Below are 15,371 nucleotides of genomic sequence, written 5' to 3' on the forward strand. Positions count from 1 at the left end.
CCAGCTGAGCCATGCCAACTCCTGACCGCAGAAACCCTGAGACAAGAAATATGAGTTGTTTTCAGTTGCTGTGTTTTGTGGTAATTTGTCATGCAGCGATACCTGATACACCTTGAGAGAAGGGATAAAAAGAAAATGACTAACAAAAACACACCGGTAAAAGAATGTAAGTGTCTCTTGTCATCCAGAACTAAAAGGGAGCCTACCTTTAACCCAACATAATAACGCAACTCTTTATTAAAAGACTTCAAGAATTCGAGATCCAACTATTCCCAATGACGGTCACCCACTCTTTCTAGAAACCTGAGTAAGTTACTCATCACTAATTAGTAATGTACTCATTTGTGAAGAGTAAATTATTACTACTGCCTGCTTAGTCATATACTAAATACTCTTCCTAGGTTATTACTCATGAACTACTATTAATAGCCGCTGAGAGTAACAAGCCTGGTGAAGAGGCGTCAGGCACCCACAGGCATTCACTCGACAGCTCTATGTCGACACCTACTGTGTGCGGGCACTTTTCTAGGCCCTGGAGGTAAGCCAAACAGACAAGATACTGCTCTCGCGGAGCTGACATTCTGGTGGTTATTCTGCTATGAAGCAGCGTGTCTCATGGACCCGCACAAAAACACCAGAGCACGCTCACGGGACAGTGAGAAGAGCTGCAGGATGTATCCACCTGAATTCAACAGCGAGCACAGAAGCACCTGGCAAATTCAGAGAAAGAGCCTGCAGGAGAGAACACCCACAAATGAACCCACCGAGGGGATTCCTGCCACCATGCCCCCGAGGGTGGGCGCGTCGGGAGGGATGCCACTACTCCCTAGGCCATCTTGGTTCCTGGAAAGACCTAGATGTGAGCGTCGTACCTTACACATCTCATGCTTACGATTCTGTCCCTTTGTTCCACGTGGCTTCTAGATGCAAACCAACCCCTTGGTCTGTTATTAACTGACGGAACAGTAACTCGTCCCAGCGCTTAAGGAAACCGTCTCGATGAGTGCCATGAATTCTGAAGGGTAATTCTGACGCCATGTCATTTTCCCGCTGTATACTGACTTTAGCATCAAAGCCCTCAGAATAAGATGCAGTGCATTCTAGATTTCTCTGCTTGGATCCAACTTGAGACCCAAATGGAAGAATGTGGGCTTGGAGAGCCTCAAGAAAAACAGGGTCTCCCCTCCGAAGCACCCTGGAAAGCCTGCAAGGTCAAGATCCTTCTGGCTCCCATCAGGAAGCGGGTCCTGAGCCCCCACCCCCACCCCCGGATGCTACTGGCACTCACTTTGCTAGTGTACTTGGCAATGTCCGCAGCGACGTCAGCGGAAGCGGTGGCGATGGGCAGGTCTGCGCTGACTGAGGATGCAAGGGTGCTCGTGGACCCTGAGCTGGTGACCAGGGGCGACGACTGAGTGCTGGTCACCAGGGTGATGGTGGAGGTGGATGGGCTCTGCGTGATCTCCTTCTGCTGCACAGCTGGGAAAGCAAAGCGTCCTGGTCACCCCACTGTCACGGGAAAGGCCCGACCCAGCATGAAGCTGCGCAGAGGGAGTGAAGTCCCTGACATACACCCTTTGAGCATGTTTACGTTCAAGTGACAGACATTCTCCCCTTGACCAGACTCTGGCCAGGACCCTCTCAGCCTTTTCTGGGATGACGCCTCAAGCTTGGCCCGTAAAGCCTTGTGTAAACACTAACGTGGTTTCTGAAAGCTCAAGGCCGCACCCCTAGGAAGAGGCTGCCAAATGAATTTACTATTTGTTCCAGCCAATACCCATGGCCCCTGTCTCCCAGTCTCTACGGGAGGGTAGGAACCTAACTTCAAGAAGCATCAGTTAGCAACCCCACGTGGGTTTCACATGAACCAACCCCCCACTTCCCATTTTTTGTCAAATTTCATGTCCCTGACTCTACTGGAGTGCCCACTCAGCCCCTTCCCTACCTCCGCCCCCCTTCTCCCTTTAAAACACCCAGTCACCTCTGTAGAAATTGGAATTAACGTCAGTTCATGCTGGACTTTTTTCTCCCTATCGTAGTAACAGATACTGATTAAAACCAGTCCTCACCACTTTCACTAGTATCCAGCTTTGTCTGTCTTTGACACAAGACAATCTGGAAACTGAGAACCATACCATCAATGGGCCTCTTCTTGACGGCACCCAAGTTCCCCTTGGGAACCTCCTAATTCTTACGGGGTACGAACACAGAAAAAACTGGAACTATAGTCATCCCGATCTCAAATATCCTAGATTCACTCCTGCCCCACTAGCTCTTTAAATTCCAAGAGCACTCCAGCTGCGCTCCCACTGTGCCTGACCAATCTGTCAGTCCTCCTTCCCGCCGTCTTCCATGGGTTCTTTGGGGCTGTTCAAGACCTGGCTACCTTTCAACCCATAGCTGCAGCTCTTTACAGCTCTACTCACTAGGGTGCACTCAGTATGTGAGAGTGTCAACCGAAGACCCCAACCTCCAAGGATCTAGATGGCGGGCTTCCCTGCGGGACAAGATCGGCATCAGCGCTCACGAAAGATGGGCCGACGGGTACTCATCTGAGCAGCACCAGATTGAGCGACTTCAGCCACTGGTGCGTGATGCTGACTGTTCTTCTGGAGGTGGCTAATCCCTAGTGATTAAGGTACCCTTTGCTACCCAACTCCTCACACTGCCCTCTTCCTGAAATAATGCCAAGAGGTTCAGGGGTGGGCACAAGAAAACCTACACAAAGTATTCATTGCAGCACTGCTTACAACAGAAAAAAACTGGGAGCAATCTAAATGCTCATCAGCAGGGGAATACTTGATTTAAATCAACTGTGGAATACTATGCAGCAGTCCAAAAGAATAACGTAGATAGATAACTAACATGGATGAACCTCCAAAACATGCTGATGGGTAATAAAAAAAAAAAGAAGAAGAAGAAGAAGAAAAATAAAAAAGCAAGTATGGTACCATTTTTATGTTTTAAAAAAAGGAAAAAGAAAAAAAAGTACTATTTGTATGGAGAGTCATATATACGTAAATATATATGCATACATGCATAAAAAAGGTTTTACGGTTAACAGTGGCCGCTGAGAAAGGGTGAAGAATGAAATGGAAGTTCGGTCAAGACAACAGATTGCGGGGCAAATATTTTACCCCTTTCGAAGAAGCCTATATGCATGTCTTGTTTCTAACAACGGAGGGGGAAAAAAAAATAAAAGTGAAAAAACAAGTCGCAAAACAATCTTTAAAAATAATGCCACATGGGATGCGCGAGGTCTTCCAGATACGACGGCCACGAAACAAAAAGGAACTGAAAAAAAAAAAAAAGAAAAAGAAAGAAAACAATTCTGTCTCTCCTGTCGATGTGGCAAGAAGGGAGTGGGCGCCACGTTGAACAGAAGGGGGCGTGGTACCTTTCACAGCCTGTCTGGTCTGATATCTCGTCCCCTGGGAAGACTGAGGCTGCTGGTTCTGCTGCTGGTTCTGCTGCTGGCGCTGTATCTTCTGCATGTGCCACTTTTGGGAAGACGTTTGAAACTTACTTGACGAGTTCCACATGACCCGCTGCACGGCCGGGGCAGTCTCCTTCGGTAAAAGCGGCCTCTGCTTTTTCACCGGGCTTCCCGTGGTGGTGGCGGCGGCGGCGTTGGTGGTGGCGGCGGCGGCGGCGGCGGCGGCCGGGGCCGTGACGGTGGACGTGGTGCTGGTGGTGGCCGTGACACCAGCCGTGGGAGTTTGGGAGGAGGAGCGGGTGAGGAGCGGAGTTTCAGGCGGGGACTGGCTGCCCGCTGTGGTGGATGGCGGAGCTTTACCTACAACTAAAGCCGATGCATGAAAACAAACAAACAAAAAGTGGAGATTGGACTCAGGCTGGCCCGCAGCGTCTGTCTACGCCAGCACGTTCCGGGGCAAACGGAGCAAGGCCAGCCACGAATGCCGAACAAACTCAGTAGGGCAAGGACCCCCCGGTGGAGGAGCACATCTCACCTTAGGCACCGAGTCTGCCTCTGCACATCTTCCTCAGAGTGTCGGCCTTTTCTTGTGGGCACTTGCCCACATCTGAGACTCCTACAGGGGCCTCTGGGGGAAATGGGCTGAACTAGACCCAGCCCCTGCCCTCAAGCTGCCCACCAATGACTGGATGAACAAAATGACTGCACATGGTTTGTTTTATAGTTGGAGCCAGGTAAGCACTTTATGAAAGACCCAGCCAAAGTCGATCCAGAGATCAAGACCATCCCTTCGACTAGGGAACAGGTATCCCCAAGAATCAGGTGACTTCCCAAAGGCCAAAGCACTGAACACCATGAAGTCACCCAGAAAGAAAGTCTCCCTTGACCTCTGACACCCTCCGGGACGAAGTCCCAGTGTGCTGCTAACGGCCTTGACACCTCACACTGAAGGGAATTCGACCCCATAGCCAGAACCTTCCCAACACAATGGTATTGCTCTCTAAGTCAGGAGACTTGCTTTTGTTGCTATGGTTGTTGCTGTTATTGCTTTATTATGGTTTTTTTTAATTTTAATTCCAATACAGTGAACACACAGTGTTCTATTTGTTGCAGGTGTACGATATCGTGATTCGACAATGCTTACATATTACTGAGTGCTCACCATGGTCAGCATACGCCTTGCTTTTACTCTGACTGTATTCCCGCTGCCACCTTTTATCAGGCAATACTGGTTTACCTCTTGTGCAGTGGTCAAATCTACATCTAAAATGAGCTTAATTCTTCTGTAAAGCGTAAGTTGCTTTAAATAAAAACATAAAGTCAAGAATTATACAAGCAGGACTTGGGAATGGCCAAACTAATGAACTGTGAACGACAAATTTGGAAAAGGCTGCCTTCCAGAGTCGGTCTTCTGGGAGGGGGCGGGTGTGGTGGAGGGGTAGGATTTCAACAGGCAGAATTGAGAGTTCGGGGGGTGAGAGCATCAGCCAAGACATGTTTAGGAACAGGCAGCATTTCGGTCAGTGAGAGTAGGCAGTGAGGAGTGGCGGGAAGGCGGGTTAGAGCCAGAAGCACTGAGCAGCCCAGAAGGGGTGGCCCCGTCGCGCTCATCTGTAAAGGGGGGGGGGGTCAGGTATCACTGCAGAGGTCCCAACCACCAGTGGGGTGGGTCTGCCTCTCCCCCCGAAAGGATGCCCGTGGATCACACCCAAAACACGGGTACAAGTCAGCACCCACGTGGGAGACAATGTACCTTGACATAAGTAACTTTGAAGGAGGACTATGTCTGTTCTTTTAGATTTATGTAACCCGGAAAAGACCTGACCTTGATTATGCTAGGGAGGATTTTCAGTACACTGGATTTTAGGAAGTCAAGGAGAATGAGAGAGGAAAAAAAAAAAAAACAACAACAAGCTGACTTTCCTGACTCCGGTGCGGGGGAATTTCTCGTTGGTCATCACATCTGCCTAGCCTTCCTCTGCCCTCCTGCTCCTCTGGGCCCCCCCAATTTCATAGGCAAGGGCGCAGGTGGAGCTGGAAGGGGAGCTCTCCATGCAGTGATGAGCCCTGATCTTTCCCCGGGATGATATGACGCACCAGACACTGGATACAGCCCCTGCACCTTGCAGGTGGGGAGGGGGCTTTGAACCCAGGTTTTCTAGGAGCGGTTTACCAGGGTGGTCCCCCAGTGGGGTTTCTAACCTGCAGACGCACTTTACCTGCCTCCCTTTCCTCCCAGGTGACCAAAAAATACCCCGTTACTGTTGAGGACCAAGCCTAGCCCCTCTCCTCAGGCAGTAGGTCCTCCTCTCGCTACTGATTTGCAGAAACAAATAGCTGGCTTTGCAGATGGGCTGCTGCTCTACAGTGGCCGTGGATGGCTCTCTGTTCCAAATAAAAACCTGGAGTGTGCAATCCAAAAAGATTCTAGGCCCGAGGCACCCTTTGGGGTTACCACTTAGACACTAAAATATTTTGATGTCTAGAAGATTCTAGCGGTTTATAGAAGGGAAAAAAAGAGGCCATAGGAAATTCCATTTGTCCTAGAAATTTGGAATGTATAATCAAATCACCTATGTAGCCCAGAAAAGGGGGAATCTCTTAAGGGCCACCATTCCAGAAGCTGCCCCTACTTATTAACCTACTGATTCTAGAGTCTGGTCAATGTCTAGTACCTAAAGGGCAGGCTTTCTAAGAGAAGGATGGAAATTACTGATGTTGTAAGGTAAGCACAGCAAGGTCTCTATGGAAGCTCTCTCTTTGCCTCGATTCTGAGATCACCAGCTAGAAAGCAGTTTTGTTACCTAAGGCTCCAAATTCTACACACAAGCTGCATTCCCAGCTGAAGGTGAACTGAAGGCACACTGTAAAATGCCCTTCACTTAATAAACTCGTAAGTGGAAACACAATGTTGAAAAAAATGGCTCTACTGTATGACAGAGTATGATACAAAGCTGATTCTTCAAGACCCAAACGACCATCAAGGGGCTCTAGATTTAAGACTGGCAGGTCTTTGTCCCAACCCCCGGGACGATGCCCTATCTGAATTATGTTTTAGGATCATCTTCAGCTTGGGGCGCCTGGGTGGCTCAGTCGTTAGGCGTCTGCCTTCGGCTCAGGTCATGATCCCAGGGTGCTGAGATCGAGCCCCGCATCGGGCTCCCTGCTCCGTGGGAGGCCTGCTTCTCCCTCTCCCACTCCCCCTGCTTGTATTCCCTCTCTCACTGTGTCTCTGTCAAATGGATAAATAAAATCTTTAAAAAAAAAAAAAATCATCTTCAGCTTAATTACATACACCACACACTTGGGGTCTCCCAGACATATTTCCTTCAGACATCAGTGCAAGGAAGAGCTGTGTCTCAACTGGGTTTTGTTTTGTTTTTGTTTTTGTTTTTGTTTTTTGGAAAAATAGGAGATCCTTTAAGGGACTGTAATTCCCTTGTTGCTTTGACTGCTAGGAAGCTCACAGCCAAAATGAAAGCCCAACTGTGCTAACTCTGAAGGCTAGAACATATTTCTGTGCATAAACTTTCCCAGACCGCTTACTATTCTACTTTCATCTTTTACAGACTTTATTTACATTTTGTTTCATGGTCAAATATTCTTGTCAATCTGTTACAGATTCTTTCTGGAAGGGGAAGAGGCATAAAACCAATCCATCCAAAGATATGTTCCAGAAAATAAGGAACAATGTAACTGTATCATTCACAGGAGCACTGCCATGGCTGTACCCAAATATTCCCATAAACCTCATGGAATAAATGCTACTCCCCTATTGTCTTCTGCCACATCTGCCTCAAATCCCAATCCACAACCCATCATCCGATTTTTCAGAGGCCATCCGTAAATCTAAAGTGACCCGGGAATGGTGTGCTAGTCTATCCTCCCTGCCCCACTCAACTGCTTCTCTTTCTCCCTCCACTGCACCATTCAGAGACATTCCATCCTCTTCTGAAGAACTACAAGAATTCTCGCTCCCTAACAACTGAGGTTCCGTAGCATCCCAGGTGGACAAGGACAAAGAAGATTCTCAAGGCCCATCCCTGACTTGCTCTAAGCAACCAGACTCAGAATCACATCTTACTCAAGAATTTGGCTGAGAAGTCCGCTCCTGTCAACAGCTGGGCATGGTCAAAAATCAAGCCTGACTATCCCTTCGGGTACTCACAGAGTACATAAAGTTTTGTGGCTATAACCTCCAGTTTGTCCTTAGGCAATGTTTTTCCTGGGCCCTTAATTAACTCTTCAATTGTATCTTTCTTGGGCATGTTGGAATCCCTTCATACCCACTTGCCAAAACCAACTGGAAAATGTGCTGTTTTGTCCATGGGAAGGACACCTTTCCCATCATGCACACTTTCCTTCTGGAGGAGATCTTGCCTCCCAGGGAACCAATGGCAACATCAACACATCTCTCACAGCCACAACTGGACAGATGCTCCTGGCATCCGGTGGGTAGAGGCCCAGGATGCTATTAAACATTCCCCAGTGCACAGGATATAAAGTATTACTCTGCACAAAATGTCAATAGTGTGTCAGTGAAACACATATGTGGTGGAACACCAATTCAAGTGCCCGCCATCCAACGCCCCAAGGAGCACTCGGCACTCTGGTACCACCTCCCCAAGTGGTCTCCTAATTCCAGTAAGAAAATGCACTGGGGAGGTGCCTGGGCAGCATGACGGGAAGAAAGGGAGCTGAACTCCTCAAGATCTTTGAATTGAACTTTTCTAACAATATCAACTTTGTCACATGTCTAAACGTTGACAAACACTTGAGAGAAATGAGTGAGCCTATTGGGAAAGCAGGTGCTTCGGCTAAAAATGACCTTGCTGCTAGAAACACCTACCGTTTTTTACTTTTCTGGGACCAGAACCAACCACGTTGGGTACTAAGCAGATGAAAGGCAGGCAGGCCCCGGGGCAAGTCAGTCCTGGGCCTGATCAGTGACTTAGCTAGGTGACCCTGAGCCAATCAAAGCTCTGCTCTGGTGACTCCCTTTGTGACGTCGGAGGGTCACATAACTTCTGGAAATACAAATGCAAGGTGGCACTCTAAACCAAATCAAGAAACCGGAAACTGGTGCGATCACTTACCATCCTGCTTGGGAGATGTTTCTTTGGGTTCCTTCTTATTTTTACGACCCTCCCGCCCAGAATGGTCTTCTCCTAAATCTATGACAAGTTCACTTTCTGAATCGGAGTCCAGGCCCAAATGTACTGTTGGGGAATCGGTCTCATCTTTCCCCTTCAGTTTATCCTTTGTGGGATGAGGGGAGGCTTTCGCTTTTTCTGAAAAGTCCTTCTCAGGCTGGGGGCTTGCCTTTTCCTTGACCGAGCCCGGATCAGCTTTCTCGCTGGCTGGTGATGTGCTTTTCAGCTCCTCCTTAGTCTCCACAGGGTTGGCCAGTTTGGGCTTTTTTTTGACAGCCGATGGCTCTTTGTCCATCCGACTACCCTCTTTGTCTTCTGCGTCTTCTGGCTCATTCTTGGACTTCTGCTCATCGTCACTGATATACTCACTATCGCTACTATCAGACTTCTCGGAATCTTCCGAATCGCTGTGCTCTACGGCCGTGTAAACATCTTCTGAGATTTCATTTATGCCTAAATTCAAAGAGAAAACCCAGCATGTGGCGTAGTCACAAAATAAAGAGCAGGACCTAAAACGCAAACATTTTCCACGCCAAATGCTGGAATAAAAAAAAAAAAACCATTTCAAATCTCATCACACTGGCCTGGTGGGGTTACCAGTGAGCTAGCTGCAGCTGACAAATGGAATCTGGGTTTGCAGAGGGTTTCAGTTACTGACCTTCAAAGATGAGAAGGGACCAGACAACGTAAATTTTAAATTTATCCGGAGCTACATCTTTGCATCACTGATAACTAATTGGGATGTAGAGAATGGGAGGGATTGAAGGGAACAACAGAGATGAGCTGTTAAAACGGATCCATTTTACAGATCAGAAAATAGAGGCCCAGAGAAATCACTTATCCTAGAACATAAAGAAAACCAAGACAGAGGGAAGGCCAGAACACTGGGCTCCTGATGGACCACCAGCACTGTTCCCGCGAATTCCCAAAGCATTCAAGTCCTTTTCCCTTTGTGTCCAGGCCTCCAAGAAATAAACCAAAGCCTTAAAGCAAAGATTGCCAACTCACAGCCCACAAGCCACATCTGGCCAGCACACACATGTTATGTAGGAAGCAAGAGCTTGGCCCAGCAGGTATTTTGTTGTTTGTTTGTTTTTCACTTAGAACGACCATACTGCCCAATTCACAAGTCAGGAAATTTCACCCAGAAATCAAGACAGCAGGCTTGTGTGGAAAGAGCAGAGGATCTGGCCACTCTGGGTCACAGGCCTGCAAGGCAATGGCTGGCTGGAGCCACGAAGCCACTGACTGCTTCCCTCAGGGACACGCCATCTCTCCAGCTGACCCCAGCGCCCAGCCCTCCCTCCTGCTCCCTGAGCTGATGCAGAGGCGAGCTGCCATCTTGTCCGCCCTGTTCTTCCACGGACAGCGGAGTCAAGAGCAAAGTCACGCATCTCCACATCTCTATCCAAAGCCAGACAGAATGACAACATCGCAGGTGTTTCTCACTCTCTCTCTCTCACACACACACACACACACACACACACACACACACAAATGGGCAAAAGCATATTCCATTTAACCCATTTATGTGACCTGCTCCCAATAATGACTGTCATCTGGCCGCAGGTAAACAATACTATACCCTAAAATGCTGAAATGAGAAAAACCCAATCTGTACTTCTTCATTCTAGAGCCATGGCCACCATGAATGAGCTCACTGTCCGGACCCAGACACACTGAAAGGAAACCTGCAAACAGACAAAAACCATGAGCAGCCCAGCAAAATCATTATAGAATTATATGCCTCCACCCAGGGCTCAATCCAAACCAGGAGAAGCCAAAATACAGAAACTTAGATCTGGTATAACTTCTGGGTCCCTAAGGCTTATGCTACTGTAGTTAACAATCAGACACAAGTACAAATGTGACCACATTTGTGATAAGAAAGGCTTGGATACCAGAGCCCAAAGGCCATGAATTCAAATCTTGCTCTTGCACTTTTATTCACTGTGTGACACTGAACTAGTGACCTAGCTCTCTAAGCCTCAGTTTCTTCATCTGCAAAATGGGACTGATAATGGTATCAACCTCCCAGGACAATCTATGCACCGTGCACAGTACAGTGCAAGGTATGCAGGAAACAGTCGGTAAACAGAAATATTAAAATTCTTATTAACATTAATAATAAATCGAGGAGTTAGACCAGCTGCATGGAAGGACCCAAGGCGCATATTTAAATGGCCTGCAAAATTTCAGCCATGCCATTCAAAGTCCTAACCAAACAGAAAATCCAACAAGGAATGTCCTCCTCTGGCCCTTCTGGATGACTCCTGACTACAGCTTACTCATCCCAAGGCCCAGGGAACCCAGACACTGTAAACCTCACCCTGGTGTGGCTGTCTCTCCTGAGGCCAGCCATCCCCTACTTCTCTGCAAATACCCTCCTGGCTTTGTTTACTTCGTCAACAAATATTCCAGAGCATCTACTATGTACACAAGACCAAGTACCGTGGAGAACATAAATGCTTATAAGGCAACCTCCCTGTCCTCTAGGAGCTTCCAGTCTAGCTTCCAGTCCAGAGGGAACCCCTCTCCCAACACAGAGACTGCAGATGCTTCCAAGCGGTAAAGTGCCACAGGAAGTGGCAGATGGGGAGGGGAGGGCAATCAGAAGAGAATTCCTGGAGGAGGTGATGCCTGAGCTCAGCCTTAGGGAAAGGATTTAGGTAGGCAGTGTGAAGGCACGCAGCACAGGGAAGAGGAAGGGAGGCAACAGGTATAGAAGCAGGACGCGTGTGCCAGGTGGGAAGGGCTCAGTCCGCAGCAGAAGAGTTTGTGATGGACATGTGTGGAACACACTTGATCCTGACAGTAGGAACCTGACGTGCACGGACAGGGAGCACAGGGGCAAACTCAGGAGGATCCTTCCACTTTCAAAATCCCCTACCACCTGCACCTCAAGTCTTGCAGGCTGCCACAACCAGAGAATAAGCTGGGTGGAATTCGAAGAACCCTTCTAGGGGCGCATGGGTGGCTCAGTTGGTTAAGCATCTGCCTTTGGCTCAGGTCATGATCTCAGGGTCCAGGGATCGAGCCCCGCATCGGGCTCCCTGCTCAGCGGGGAGTCGGTTTCTCCCTCGCCCTCTGCCCCTCGCCCGCACTTGTGATTTCTCTCCCTTAAATAAATAATCTTAAACAAACAAACAAAAAAACCCACAAAGAACTCTTCTGAACCACTAACTAGCAAATCTGAAACATCCTGCCCTGACTGGAGCTATACTTTAGTAGCACACACAAGGCCAAGGTCAAGCAGCTGCTAACAGCAGCTAAGGTCCAACTCTGGCTTCATTCGGGCCGTGACCCTACAAAGAGTTAACGGTGATGGTGGTGACAGGGCCTGGGCGAGCAAACCAAAGGACATACCTAATTGTGCTTTGCAACTCTCTATGGTCTTGTCGAGATTTAGCTGGAACCTGCTGCGGATCTGCCGCTTAGGCGAGATGAGAGGAACAGGCGCCGTCTGCTGCTGGACCGACTCGCTCAGCTCCTTCAGGTCCATCTCAGCCTTGCTCCGATCTGGAAGACACGGTCACCCCTCGTCAAGCAGGCGCTGGCCGGAGGAACAGGCAACACTCACCACTTAGCTTCCTTCTCACAAACACGCGCTCTAGAACACGGCGGGGAGAGAAACCTCAAACCTTCTTACTGTTTGTCCCAACAACATCATCTGCTCGACGATGGGCTGATTTGGAGATAATAGCCCGCGAACACATTTGGCAGATTTACCCAGTCTGCTGAACAGTCGCCTGGGTGGCTTTCAATATTTAAAATGCACAATCCCAGCCAGATGGTTGTCTGTGGAACTCCGCGTCATTAGGGAGCTCGAAAGCCTAAGGTTACAGTAATATATTCAATCTCAGTATCAGCAGATAAAGTCACACCGAGCCTGGCCAGAGTGTGCTCTTTAACCCAGGCTGAGATCAGAGAGGGCTTGTACCCAAGAGACGCTGAGCGCCTACCCCCCACAAGCCCACCCCGGAGCACACACACATAACTGGAGGCCCGATTCCTCATTTACCACAGACTTCGCTTTTCGTTCCTAGTCGACCGAGACTGGAGCTCAAGTCAGAAAAGGCCAGCGAATGCCAGAGAGGCAGACCTCCTCTTTTGGCCCAGGCATCCATCTGAAGACAGGTGAACAGATTAGCCCTGGATATTCAACCTGTGTCTTCTCGCTCAGATACGGTGCAAGCTCCTCACCCTAGTCCCAGGCAAAGGCCTCTGACGGAGGATTCAGGGCCAGGGGTCCGGCCACCCTCCCCACTTCAGCCATGGGCTCCTTATATGACCAACTAGATCAGACTCCAAGGGTCTGTGAGCTTGCATTGCTTGAATTCCTTCCCCACCTCCTCTAGTAACCCCCGAAACAGAAGAAAGGGACAAAACGAAGGTGTCTGCACAGTCCCAGAATGCAATGAGACTTCACAGGCAGGGAGCACTTTCAGCCACCCTGCCTGCCATCCTCTGGCGTGCCCCCTCCCTCTCCAACCGACCCCAAGCAGAAAATGCGGGGTACACGCCCTGCCCTGGCCGATCCCAGAAAAACAACTGGAAAGCGTGTGGCATCCATCAAGGACAAAGACGAGAAGTCACCTCTGAGCCTGCTGCCCTCACCTGGGAGCTCACTCTCAGATGTCCTCCACCTCCCTGCTACCCCACCCCAAGTGCCACCTCCAACCAGCAGGCTGTGCAAGAGGCCCAGGGTATAGTCTGAGGGCTGGACTACGAGGGCTGCTCAAAACCTTCTCTCTCTTCTCGTTTCCATTTTCCAACATGACCCACGCACCTTCCCCTTCACCCAGGAACAGGGCAGTCTCTCACCCTGCATACCTAGAGATTTGTTCCTTTAAAGCGACTGGAGGGAGGCAGCCTCCCAAGATACCACCCAGCCCACTCGCAGCTAACCAGAGCAATGAATGGCTCCACGATGATTTATCACCATAATGAGGTCCCCACCAAAGTAAGATTAGGAAGGGCCCTTTCCCAAAAACATACTCGGGGGGGGCAGCCCTCAGGGAGATTCCGGGTGTGAGTTGCTTACAGCAAGCAAATACCATCCTTGTCCTGTGAGAAAGGTCTCTAAGGCTCTAAAATCATTATCAACCTGGGAGTGTGTGTGTCCATGTGCGTGAGCATCCGTGTGCGTATGTGACAGGACTGGACATGCTCACAGAGAGGATGGGGTAAAGGCACAGGCACTTGGGAATGGGGGAAAGAATCTTCATGCAAATTTACCCGAGAAGCACCTTACAAAGAGAACACACAGAGTGAAACAGTAATAAAACAGCAAGGTGAAAAAGGAGGAGGAAGAGGACCAGGGAAACCGAAAGAAAAAAGAAACCTCCAATTCAAGAGCAGGACGAGGAGGACTTAAGGTTTCAACAGTTAAGCTGCAGACGTGACAGGAAAGGGGGGAAGGATATGAAGCCTGTCTCCTAACTTCCGCTTTCAGAAATGAGAAAACGGGCTGGATTCCTAAGGGAAAAGGCAGCCTTTCAAGTATAAAGTTGTCAAAGAAGTATCTCACAAAACCACTTTCCATCGGTGTCCTCAATAATGTTCCACACAGCAGTTACCAAAAAAAAAAAAACAAACACCATCTACTCTACCAGGAGTCAACAAACTTTTTCTGTAAAACACCAGAGAGTAAATTGGGCTCTGCAGGCCATATAGGCTCTGCTGCCGAAGTGGCCATAAATAATATGTAAACAAATTGATGACACTGTGTTCCAATAAAACTTTATTTACAAAAAGAGGTGGGGGGCTAGATTTGGTCCAAAGGCCATAAAATTTACCATCCCCATTTCTAATGCACCGACTGCTAATCTGGGCTGCACAATGAAATCGCCTATAGAGCTTTAAAAAAAAAAAAAAAATCCCAATGCCTTGGTCCCCCTCCCAGAGAATGTGAATTAAATGGCCTAGGGGAAGGTCTGGACACTGGCCCTTTAAAGTACCCCTGACAGGGGCGCCTGGGTGGCTCAGTTGGTTGGGTGGCTGCCTTTGGCTCAGGTCATGATCTCGGGGTCCTGGGATCGAGCCCCGCATCGGGCTCTCTGCTCCATGGGGAGCCTGCTTCTCCCTCTCCCACTCCCCCTGCTTGTGTTCCCTCTCTCACTGTGTCCCTCTCTGTCAAATAAATAAATAAAATCTTTGGAAAAATAAATAAATAAATAAATAAAGTACCCCTGAAAGGCCGCCAGGCTGGCTCAATCGGTTGAGCATGTGACTCCTGATCTCAGGGTCATGAGTTCAAGCCTCCCATTGGGCATGGAGCCTACTTAAAAAAAAAATAATAAGATCTAAAAAAAAGTACCCAAGATGATTCTAACTGGCAGCTAAGGCTGTATTAGTCCCTGTATTAGTCCAATCTTCTATGTGAGTAAAAAAAACTCCTCCTGGGGCGCCTGGATGGCTGAGTCAATTAAAGCTCAGGTCATGATCTCAGGGTTGTGAGATCGAGCCCCAAGTCAGGCTCCATGTTCAACGAGGAGTCTGCTTCTCTCCCCCTTCCTCTGCCCCTCCCCACCGCTCGTGCGCACTCTAAGATAAATAAATAAATCTTTAAGAAAAACAAAAAAAGAAAACTCCTCCTGATTTGCCTTAACCTTTGTCTATCTGTGTTAACCTTCTAAACCTAGGGTTCATCAAGAGAGACCGACACCTCGCCGGAACACTCCTGTGTGTGTGCGTAACTATGCGTCTAACGGTAAATGCCATCTCTGAACTGTAGCCTAAAAAGGCTGAACTCTGAAATACTCATTATCAAGAGCAATGAA

General features: G+C 48.7%; 1 protein-coding gene across 31 annotated transcripts in view; it reads right to left on the reverse strand.

Moving 5' to 3' along the window:
• ZMYND8 (zinc finger MYND-type containing 8) overlaps nucleotides 1-15,371 on the reverse strand; it is a 127,602-nt gene that overhangs the window by 21,075 nt on the left and 91,156 nt on the right. For 24 of the 31 annotated variants that reach the window (XM_078057273.1, XM_078057274.1, XM_036069715.2 and 21 more), the window contains 4 exons: nucleotides 11,956-12,108; nucleotides 8,533-9,042; nucleotides 3,398-3,802; nucleotides 1,289-1,479 (listed from right to left, as the gene is read on the reverse strand). In XM_078057273.1, coding sequence (XP_077913399.1) covers nucleotides 1,289-1,479; nucleotides 3,398-3,802; nucleotides 8,533-9,042; nucleotides 11,956-12,108 — 1,259 coding nt within the window. The remainder of the gene's footprint in view (nucleotides 1-1,288; nucleotides 1,480-3,397; nucleotides 3,803-8,532; nucleotides 9,043-11,955; nucleotides 12,109-15,371) is intronic. The other 7 variants (XM_078057276.1, XM_036069723.2, XM_036069722.2 and 4 more) reach the window with 2 other exon arrangements.

Source organism: Halichoerus grypus, chromosome 10 (genome assembly GCF_964656455.1).
Source record: "Halichoerus grypus chromosome 10, mHalGry1.hap1.1, whole genome shotgun sequence".
NCBI lineage: Eukaryota > Metazoa > Chordata > Mammalia > Carnivora > Phocidae > Halichoerus > Halichoerus grypus.